General features: G+C 46.3%; 1 protein-coding gene across 2 annotated transcripts; it reads left to right on the top strand.

The window, feature by feature from the left end:
* Window positions 1-214: 214 nt before the first annotated feature.
* TMEM179 (transmembrane protein 179) lies at window positions 215-9,155 on the top strand. 2 transcript variants are annotated; one of them, XM_040411751.1, is made up of 5 exons: window positions 215-516; window positions 4,402-4,539; window positions 6,654-6,732; window positions 7,718-7,926; window positions 8,601-9,155. In XM_040411751.1, exons 1-4 carry the CDS (start codon window positions 215-217, stop codon window positions 7,895-7,897), a joined length of 699 nt encoding a protein of 232 aa, XP_040267685.1. In that variant the 3' UTR covers window positions 7,898-7,926; window positions 8,601-9,155. The 2 variants fall into 2 exon arrangements, with proteins under 2 accessions (XP_040267685.1, XP_040267684.1); XM_040411750.1 differs by having other exon boundaries at window positions 7,718-9,155.
* Window positions 9,156-11,344: the final 2,189 nt, after the last annotated feature.

Raw genomic sequence — 11,344 nt, 5'->3', positions numbered from 1 at the left:
GGACGTGGGATTAAGAGCAGAGAGGATGAGGAGGACCAGTGATGAGGTAGTGGTGAAGAACGATGAGGAGGACCAGTGATGAGGACTAGAGGTGAAGAGCACTGAGGATGAGGAGGACCAGTGATGATGAGGGATTTCTGACGCTGCCTCCCCCTCTCCAGGCTGCGCCTTTTGCGCATCCTCTCTAAGAGCTGCTCGACTTCCTAGCAGGAAAATGGCGCTGAATAATTTCCTCTTCGCCCAGTGCACCCTGTATTTCCTGGCCTTCCTCTTCAGCTTCATCGCCGTGGTCCCCCTGTCTGAGAACAGCGCGGACTTCCACGGGAAATGTCTGCTGTTCACGGAGGGCCTGTGGCTGAGCGGGAACGTCAGCCTGGAGCGGGAGCACTTCACGGTGGAGGAGTGGGGCCCGGAGTCCGCCTGCAGGTTCAGCGTCTTCACCGGGGTGCTGGCCCTGCTGGCCGCCGCCGCCCAGGCCTGGAGGACGCTCTTCTTCCTCTGCAAGGGTCACCAGGAGTGAGTATCCGAGAGGCGGTCAGCTCTGCTCCATAGACTGCAGGTGCGAGGGTGACCGCAGGGGGCAGACCTCACTGGACGTCTTGTATGGTGGGGGCTGTCTTGGTGGGGAGCTCTAGTCTGGGGTCTGTATAGGTAGGTCGTCTGATTTGGAGTCTGCATTAATGGGGAATCTGGTCTGGGGTCTGTATTGATGGGTTTCCTGGTCTGGATAGATAGGCTGTCTGGTTTGCTTTGGGGTCTGTATAGTCCAGCAGTGGTGAAACTACAACTCCCAGCATGCACACTCACCACTCACTTGGCTGTTCTCAGAATGGAGCATGCTGGGAGTTTCTTTCATCACAGCTGGAGGTTGCTGATCCCTGGTATAGGTGGAATTTCTGGTTGTGTGATCTGTATAGGTGGGTGGTCTGGTTTAGGGTCGGCATAGATGGGTGGTCTGGGATCTATATAGGTGGGTAGTCTTGTTTTGGGTCTGTATAGATGGGTGGTCTGGGATCTATTTAGATGGGTGGTCTGGTTTGCGATTTGTATAGATGGGTGGTCTGGTTTGGGGTAGGTATAAATTGCGAATCTGGTCTGGGGTCTGTATAGATGGGTGGTCTGGTTTGGGGTAGGTATAAATTGCGAATCTGGTCTGGGGTCTGTATTGATGGGTTGTCTGGTCTGGGGTCTGTATAAATAAGGAATCTGGTCTGGGGTCTGTATAAATAAGGAATCTGGTCTGGGGTCTGTATAAATAAGGAATCTGGTCTGGGGTCTGTATTGATGGGTTGTCTGGTCTGGGGGTCTGTATTGATGAGGGCTTCGGGTCTGTATTGAGGGGGGCATCGGGTCTGAGATCTGTATTGATGGGGGCGTCTGGTCTGGGGTCTGTATTGATGAGGGCTTCAGGTCTGTATAAATGAGGAATCTGGTCTGGGGTCTGTATTGATGTGGGCTTCGGGTCTGTATTGATGGGGGTGTCTGGTCTGAGATCTGTATTGATGGGGGCGTCTGGTCTGGGGTCTGTATTGATGAGGGCTTCGGGTCTGTATTGATGGGGGTGTCTGGTCTGAGATCTGTATTGATGGGGCTTCTGGTCTGGGGTCTGTATTGATGGGGGCATCTGGTCTGAGGTCTGTATTGATGGAGGGCATCTTGTCTGGGGTCTGTATTGATGAGGGTGTTGGGTCTGAGGTCTGTATTGATGGGGGCATCTTGTCTGGGGTCTGTATTGATGAGGGCGTCTGGTCTGGGGTCTGTTTAGATGGGGGTCTGGTTTGGAGTCTGTGTTGTGTAATGGGGAATCCGGTCTGGGGATCTGTATAGATGGGGACCTCTGGTCTGAATAGGTTGTCTGGTTTGGTGTAGGTATAAATGGGGAATCTGGGTTTATATGGATGGGTGCTTCACTGCTGCTATGGAGCGAGCTCCTCCAGCTAGGAGTTGAGTCCCCTCTCGGGCACACCTATATCGGCATCACCAGCATTGGACCTACTTAAAGGTGTTTTCCTGGCTTTTAATACTGATGACCTATCCTCAGAATAGGTCATCAATATCAGATTGGTGGGGGTCAGACACCGGGCACCCCTGCTGATCAGCTGTTTGAAGAGAAGGCTGTGCTCCGTGCCAGCGCTGCCTTCCTTGTTTACCTGCTCACCGTCGAGCAGTTGTAACTATAAGTAAGCCGTCCCATTAATTTCTATGGGACAGCTTCTTCTCATTCAAGTGTATAGGAACGAGCCGTACCATAGAAGTGAATGGGAAGGCCTGTAATGTCGGCGGCGAGCAGGTAAACAATGAAGGGAATGTTGCGCTTGCACGAAGCACAACCTTCTCTTCAACCAGCTGATCGGTGGATCAGACCCCTGCTGATCTGATCTGATACTGATGACCTATCCTGAGGATGTCATCAATATTAAAATTCCAGAAAACTCCTTTAAGTACCTGGGGCATTGTCCACACTCCATTTTTCATTACCCATGCAAGTTGCTGCCCGCACATCTCTGCTTTGTTCACGACATATCGGCTGCACACAATGATTATGACCAGCACATGTCTGATTGTTCTCTCTGAGATCGGACTATTATATCTGCTCACTATCATGCTTCTGGTCATGCACTTACACTCTGTGCCTGGCCCAGTTGGGAGTGACTGGATCTTTCTCATGAATATTGTTTTACAGAGCATCTAGAGTAGGACTAGTGTGTGCACTTGTCGTACAGACCACATGAAAGTCTACATAAATCTGTGTTGATTGTCTAGATGTTTTTTTGTATCTACACAGCCTTGTTACTTTACTTGCCCCTGATAGAAAACAGTAAATTCAAAGGACGGAAACAAGTCAGGCTTGGGTCTAATTATGTGACACTATTGCTATTAGTGCTCGTTTGGTTACCGTACTGGTGGACCACATACATTGAGCGTATTGCTGAAAGTTACAACCTCTCTACATATAGGTTTACAATACATCTAGGTCAGGTTCAACCTTTTGAGATTATCATATCCTAGGGGTTGCTTGGTTACCCTACTGATGGTCCATATACTGAGCGTACTGCTCATAGTGATATATATCTGCTATATAGGTCATTATTTTATCTATATGAACCAGTTTAGGGCATCACACTCCTCTCTACCCCCCTAGCTGTTAGCCTAGGGATAGATTTGAAGACAGCGGGATTGCTCTTTTCAGGGCGACCATTCCGCTTTAGGTAGGGTGACTCGGGGTCAGTCGTTCCCCCGGACAGCTAAGTATCGTGATTAGGGGTGAGCAACCAGCCGGTACCGAAGCCGACTAAAGTTGTGCAATCAAAGCCCGAAGTTCTTCACCAAAGTCTTGCGCAACTTCGGATTTCACGAATTTGGCCTCTGCGAAGCCAATACATTTTAATGCTGTACGGAGACAGGTCTCCGTACAGCATTAAAATGAATTTGGGGAACAAATCTACTTCGGATCTTGGATCTGTAGCTCGGTTTGCTCACCCCTAATCCATGATATCCTTGGGATACTCGCCTTGTCTGCACCCCTGGCTTATGCTTTTCATTCAGCAATTTGGATATTCCCCTATAGTGTTCATTGTTTTAACGTATTATTAATAAACGCTATATTTCAGGGGGGGCCTATTCCCGTTCTGTGAATTTTTTTAATTTTTTTATATAGACGAGGCATCAGGTCTGGGGTCTGTATAAATGGGTGGTCAGGTTTGGGATCTGTATAAAGGGCGTGTAGTGTCTGTTCATATTTGGGTGTGCTGACGGGGAGGGGCATATGTATTATTTAATTCAAATGACATAGGTTGAGGGGGGTCCTATATAAAAGGGGCGGGACACAGGGGGAAATCGTGATCTGTTTAATTTATTTTTATTTTTTATTCCTGCTTCCAGAATCTCCCAGATGTCCCGTATCAAAGTTCTCGAGTGTGATGCCTGGTGCAGGGCGTGAAAGGGGCGGGCCATGACACTGGGATTCAAAGAAAACCAAGGTGACAATCCTTGTCATGCCCCGCCCCCTAGGGTCCTTTGCTAGGCTTACACAGTGTATAAATTTTTCCCAGAGTGTCCCTTTAAATGTGCTACGAGGGAATCCTATAACTTTTGAATGCTCCATAGGAGGGTGTACACACTTGGGCGGTAGGCTGCCCAAGCGTGATTTACAATGAGTTGCCCGTTTTAGGGTGTATGATTTAAAATCTCATTATGTAGAAAAATAAAGGGATTTAAGTGACGAGAATAACGAGAGGAGAGAAGAGAAATCTCAAGACCCGGGCTTCCTCCTTGGCGTTATTAATTACGGCAGACGTCTTGGGAGACCACTTACTCCAGTGATTCGCATGCTGCTCGCAGCTTCTGCTGATGCTGTTTTTTGCCTTCTTATGAGTTATTTCGCTCCTCTTTTTATTGCAGCTCTTTCTTTTACGCCTTCCTGAATCTGCTGATCAGCTCCTTTGTGGTTTTTGTCACGTTTATTGCCAGCACCATTGTCAGCGTTGGGTTCAACATGTGGTGCGATGCCATTACCGAGAAGGGAAGCAGGCCCTACAGGTTGGTAGAAAGATTGATGTCTGCCGCCGAATTAAGTCGTATGAGTGTAAAGAACATCTGTCGCCGGGATCAACCGCATTGAGGTTGATCCTGCTGAGTACAAGGATACCTCATTAGTGTCCCTATGGTGAGTCGTTCCTGAGAAAAATAACATTAATATGTAAATGAGATCTTTGGTGCACTGAGGGGTGGGCCCGAGCCCTTGGAGCACCAGAGCTTCTCCGCTCTGCCCTTAGACCACTCCGTCGTCTCCTTGATTGAAAGAGCCAGGCGCCTGTGCTGTAGTCTACACTATCGGCGCATGCGCACCAGTGCAAATAACTACTGTGCGTGCACTGATGATGTCATCTTCCAACTAGTAGAACAGGCATCCTCAAACTGCGGCCCTCCATCTGTTGCAAAACTACAACTCCCAGCATGTCCGAACAGCCTACAGGTATCAGCCTACAGCAGGGCATTGTGTGAGTTGTAGTTTTACAACAGCTGGAGGGCCGCAGTTTGAGGATGCCTGTAGTAGAGGATGACGTCATCTACACATGCGCAATATCTCTGCTGCTGGGAAGGCAGATGCGCAGGCTCAGGATTACAGGGCCTGGCTGTTGTCAATCAAGGAGGGGAATGGTCTAAGTGCAGAGCGGAGGAGCTCTGGTGCTCTGAAGGGTTTGGTGCAACGAAGACCTAATTTACATATTAATAAAATGTTTTCTTAGAAATGTCCCAACGGAGCAACACAAATGAGGTATAGTGTAACGCAGCGGGAACAACACCTCCAAGCAGTTTGTCTGGTTTAATAGGGTTGCTCCTGCTGACAGATGCTCTTTAAAAGGCAGAGACTACTTTTTTTTTTTCTCTCGACACCACAGCATCGATGCTTTGTGTGTGCAGTGTTTGGTATTCTAGGGCAGGGAGCAGCAACCTTCAGCGGTTGTGAAACGACAACTCCCAGATTGCTCCATTCTCTCTTATGGGAACTCTGAGAACAGCTGAGCAAATGTGCATGCTGGGAGTTGTAGTTTCACAGCTGGAGTGCTTCTAAACCTCATTTCCTAGAACAGCGGTCAGCAGACACTGCCCGTGGACAAGTGACTCTGTTTCTTGAAATTGTCCCCTTCTTCTAATCCCATACAGCCCCTTTAAGATGTCTCACTATATTCTAATAATACTTATTGTATTATAATTTATGTGAAATATATATAGAATTAATTAATTTATTTTTTAAATTCAGAATTGGGTCTTTAAGGGGTTGTGCCCGGATAGAAGCTCATCTCCTATCTATCTATATGATTGCTTGCAGTCTGACCACTGCGTCCCCCCACCAGTCTTGAGAATGTACCCCCATATGAATGGAGCTGCAGCTCATGCATCTATTTTCTAGGAGATGGCCGAGCACTGTACTCATGAAAACAAATGATTATAGATGCAGTCCCCCTGTTTCAGACTTGTAGTGGCCATACTTTGCACTTCCGTTTTCCTCACCAGGTTGGTGGTGTAGACCTGTAGCATGGCGAGCCCAGTCTTGGTTGCTTCTATGCTAAGAAGGAATTTGTTCCTCCAATGGCTCTAGTTCTTTGACTAGTCCCCTGAGCAATCACTTTGAAAATATTTTGGTTGGAGTTTAGTAAATGAAGCAAAAAAAACAACAAAAATAAATAGATCAGGCCTTTATAATAAATACCTATTCATGTGCAGATCTTCTAGGTCAGGGATCAGCAGCCTCCAGCTGTTCAGAAACTACAGCTCCCAGAATCCTCCTTTCGCTGACCAAGTGTGCATGCTGGGAGTTGTAGTTTCACAGCAGCTGGAGTTGTGAAGGTTGCCCAACCCTGTTCTAGGTCCCACAGATGTGTCATGTGAACCTAGATGAGGCTTCCTCCCCATGTTTCCAGTAATGAAGGGGAAGTCCACCCCATGGACCATAAATTCTTTTTCCCCTACGTATGATGGGTGGTAGGGTTGTCGGCACCAGCCTGTCCTGTGACGAGGATGGTGTGGTGACATGAACCAGGAGGGGGGGGGGGGGGGGGGCACCATTTTACTCTTGCTGTGGGGTTGGTGTGTAAAACATCAGATCGGGGTTACTGTGACTAATGAGGATTTTTCTTTTCTCTGCGAAGTTGTGAAGAACTCCAGGATCGAGATCTCGAGCTTAACGTGGAAAATTCATCCTTCTATGACCAATTTGCCATTGCTCAGGCAAGCGTTATCAATATTTAATTTATTTAAAGGGGGTTTCTCCTAGAAAATCCATTTCATACACCCTAATTGGAAATTCTGAGGGTGTATTACTAATAGAGGGTGGGGGTTCCCCTGTTCAGGGATGGAGAGCAGTTACCCAGAGCGTCTCTGGAGGACCTCTTGTCTTGCATTACATAGACAACTATTTGACACTGTGTAATGCTTCATTTCTCCTGTGGTGGCACTGTAGGGAAATTGAACACTTACTGCCAGGTTAACCCACAGATTTCAGCTGATCGCTATGGATCCTAGCTATAGGATGCTTTGTGATCAGCTTATTTTCAAGGGCTGCATCCAGTAACTAGGGGTTCCCCAAACCAGAGAAACTTTCAAAGTCTTTACCCTCTGCCAGTAATTCTGTATGACTTACTGTTGTGATTACATGGTGCCTGCATCAAACTGAAAAGGACATGAGGGATGAGCATTGTGAGAAGGGCCTTGTCTATCAGCCAGTTAACAATACTGATGACGCTGCCAGTGATGCTGATTGGCTGACAGAAGCTCCTGGAAGAGCAGTCCTCAGGATAGTCCTTTTCAGTTTGATGCCAGCACATTATACAACCATTGCCTGCATCAAACTGAATTGTGAGAAGAGCCTCGTCTCTCAGCCAATTAACAATACTGATGATGCTCCCAGTGATGCTGAGAACAGCTGGCTGAAAGAGCAATCCTCACAATGCTCCTTGTCAGTTTGATGCCAGCACAGTATAGAGCCATTGCCTGCATCAAACTGAAAAGGAATCGAGGGAAGGGACATTGTGAGAAGAGCCTTGGCTCTCAACCAATTAATAATACCGAGGACGCTCCTAGTGAGGTTAAGAGCAGTCCTCACAATGCTTCACCCTCAGGTCCTTTTCAGTTTGATGCCAACACCGTATAGAGCCATTCCATTGTTTTAATCTCTCTTAAAAAGTTGAGTCCTAGTATGATATTTATTTCCTAGTTTGGACTATGGGCCGCTTGGCTGTCCTGGCTCGGTATTACAGTCCTTGCCTTCTTGAAGGTCTACCACAACTATCGCCAGGAAGACCTACTGGACAGCCTCATTCAAGAGAAGGAGCTCCTGATTGGGAAGTCGTCCTCAAGAAGTCCTCTTCATGACCAGAAGAGCGGTATGATTTGAAATCTGTCAGTGAGCCAGTCCTTTGCCAGGTATTTATTTCAGGGGGTGCGTTCACTAGTATGGTTAGACCTCTTCTGAATTTGATTGGTCGGACTGCTGTCTAATAGGTTGATGACCTATTCTGCCGGACCTGCAAGGGAAAGATGACTTACCTGCTTCCCTGCTCCTTCAGGCCTGCTATGCTCCACTGGTCTCCATCGATGTCAACATCCGGTTTGACATAGGTGCAGCCATTCGCATGCCATGGCAGTGACCGGATCCCTTTTACGTCATGACAAAAAGGGGATCCGGTCGCCGCCGAGGTATGTGATTGGCTGCAGCTATTTCAAACCAGATGTTGACATCGCAGGCCTGCAGGAGAAGGAGCGGGTAAGAAGGTAAGTCATCTTTTCTTTGCAGGTCTGGCAGAAAGGAGGGGAAGGGGGAATTTGCCAACCCCCCCGCCCTCCCTTTCAATCTCATTCTTGCACAACCCCTTTAAGATACTGTGACAGTCTGTGTACGGCTTTCAAACCCTTTGGGTGCTACTTGGAGATTGTCATCTCTGACCCACCACGGACAAGTCATCCAAGCCCACGGTTTAGAGGTTAGTGCAAGGGTCCAACCTCCAACATGACCATAATCAGCATGTGACATATCACAGGATATCTTTAATTAAAATTCAAGTCATTTTTGTAAGAAAACCCATGTACTGTCTATACAGATCACATTGTGACCAGTGCTAACCTCCGCAGAGATTTTCTATGTGAACCTTCCATGTAACACATGATCAGCTTTTCAAGGACTCAACAGATCTTCACGATTCTGCTTTGATCGTATGTGAATGAGCTCATGCGGTTATTATACGTACAGTCCTGTAAATTGTGCATTATTGAAAATGTGAACGGGAACCGATCGCATGATTTGCTATGTATAGCATTGCACAGTATTAGGTATTTATATCAAGCAGAGCGATGTAACGTGCATTATAGTATTGATATTTTGCACATACGTGTATTTTGCAGCTTGGGAAATCCAAAGTAACCATCATATAAAGGTGATGTATGAGAAATACCACAAATTATATCAAAGCTAACGGATCCAAAGGATGTTGCTTAAGCAATGGAAAAATCGAAATCAAAATGGTAAGTCTAATATGACCAGTTTATGTCTTGCTTTAAAGGGCATCTGTCAGCAGTTTTGTACCCGTGACACTGGCTGACCTGTTACATGTGCGCTTTGCAGCTGAAGACATCTGTGTTGGTCCCATGTTCATATGTGTCCGCATTGCTGAGAAATATGGTGTTTTAATATATGCAAATGAGCCTCTAGGAGCAACGGGGGCGTTACCATTACACCTAGAGGCTCTGCTCTCTCTGCAACTGCTGCGCCCTCTGCACTTTGACAGGGCCGGGCAGTGTAAATGTCATCACACCTTCCCTGTTAAAGTGCAGACAATGCAGCAGTTGCAGAGAGAGCAGAACCTCTAGGTGTAATGGTAACGCCCCCGTTGCTCCTAGAGGCTCATTTGCATATACAAATAATAATAATAATTCTCAGCAATGCGGGCACATATAAATATGGGACCAACACAGACGCCTTCAGCTGCCGAGCGCACATGTAACAGGTCAGCCAGTGTCATAGGTACAGAACTGATGACAGATGCCCTTTAAAGCAAGACATAGACTGGTCAGAAAAATGTGTCCGTAGCCATACATATCATGGAAGCAGCAGGAGAGGAATGTGTTGATTTTATTGGAGGCAGTAACTTTTCTACTTATATGCTGCCTTGTCCTAACTCGCATAAGAAGAGGGATATTAAGGAGTAGAATAGAAAACTGCCTAACTATCGAGTTCATGGGAATAATGACCGCAGCAGGAGAGGAAGGTGTTGATCCTGATGGAGAAAGTGACCTATGATTGTGTAGGTAGGAAGAGGTTTGCAGGCAGTGAGAAAAGTGAGAATCCCTGCTTGTTGGGGGGACAAAAAAAACAACCAGTTTCTTCCTGTCCCCTCTGTACTGGTTGTATACTGTAGCACCCACATGGTATGATCAGTTAGTGGGCACTCCTATAGCGGAGGTGTAAAACAGATAGTTCACCTGCAGCACACAAAATGTGTGGATCTTTCAGAGCTGTGTTTGTGCTACTCTGCCATACGCTCCGTGCTGTATATTTATATCTTCAAGGGGCGACTACCAAAGAGGCTGCTATGTTTTTAGCTGTTAAACACCTTCCTGCAACTTTAACCAGTTTAGACTGTATTCAATTAGCATTTTCTCTGTCGCTGTGGGTTATTTTGCTTGATTTAGAATGTAATGTGATACATTTTGAGCATCTGTCATATCCTTTGTACCCCCCCCCCCCCAGAGCAAAATGTAAGAATATAAATTGTGCTAGTATCCAATATCCCTGTAAAGATATTAGAAACGATGAACTGTCGTATTGGATAAAGTTGTAGGAGGGTGTACAGATGCTAAAATGTTAAAGCGGTCTAACGGCGGTCAGTCCTTTTCAAATGTATGGTACCAATGATGTAGTGTTTTGCTATTTACGCTGCTCAAAACTATTATATATGTATATAATTCTACAAAATGATGACTTTTTTAGCATGCACTGTTGTAACTTTATATGCTATAGATAATCTGATGATTGTAATGCTGCTAAACCTTTACTGCTTCGCCTGCAGTTTATTATGTGCTGCAAAATGAAGTATTACATGTACTGCAAATAGCCATATGGTAATATTATTTATTGTCGGTTATGGACCTTGTATCCAAGCTGTATGTAAAGTACGAGATCGCAATTTATACTGAAATAAAGGACGACCGATCAATTGACTTTTTGTGTTTATTAGTATCCTCTAGGATCATTAGATCTAGAGATGAGTGAATCGATTTGGCGTAAATCAAATTCGTTCATAAGTCAGCCTGATTGAGCAGCGAGGGGTAGGCGCTGCTGCTGAAGAGACTCTCCACTCACATTTACATGGGCCAGTTATCAGTAATGAGCATTCATATGAATGTTCGTTCCTGATAATTGGCCCTAATTAGAAATAAGCATATCAATTAGTATGAATCGATTTCATTCATAAAGCAGCCTGCTTGAGCAGCGAGGGGGCTGGCCCCTGCTGCTCAAGAGACTCCCCCTCCCTCTTGATTGACAGGGCGAGACATCACACCTGGCCCGGTCAGTCTCGTTACCTGCAAGATACCTGGAAGTGTAGCACAAGGTCTGGGCGCTGTCAATCACAATGGGTGGGAGGGAAGAAGTCTCTTGAGCAGCAGGGCCAGCCCCCTCGCTGCTCAAGCAGGCAGATTTATGAATGAGATCGATTCATACAAATTGATTTGCTTATTTCTAATTAGGGCCCGTTTTAGATGGTAATCAGGCCAGTTATCGGGAACAAACATTCATATGAACGCTCGTTCCCCAAAAATTTCCCATGTAAATGTACTGGTAGCTAGC

Source organism: Bufo bufo, chromosome 11 (assembly GCF_905171765.1).
Source record: "Bufo bufo chromosome 11, aBufBuf1.1, whole genome shotgun sequence".
Classification (NCBI taxonomy): domain Eukaryota; kingdom Metazoa; phylum Chordata; class Amphibia; order Anura; family Bufonidae; genus Bufo; species Bufo bufo.
This window is presented reverse-complemented; position numbering and strand designations above follow the sequence as displayed.

Bases quoted from the DNA above. Each gene is read 5' to 3' on its own strand.
- TMEM179 (XM_040411751.1), top strand. From the start codon at position 215: ATGGCGCTGAATAATTTCCTCTTCGCCCAGTGCACCCTGTATTTCCTG. The intron at 4,540-6,653 runs GTTGGTAGAAAG...TTCTCTGCGAAG, and splicing joins AAGGGAAGCAGGCCCTACAG to TTGTGAAGAACTCCAGGATC. The intron at 6,733-7,717 runs GCAAGCGTTATC...TTTATTTCCTAG, and splicing joins ACCAATTTGCCATTGCTCAG to TTTGGACTATGGGCCGCTTG.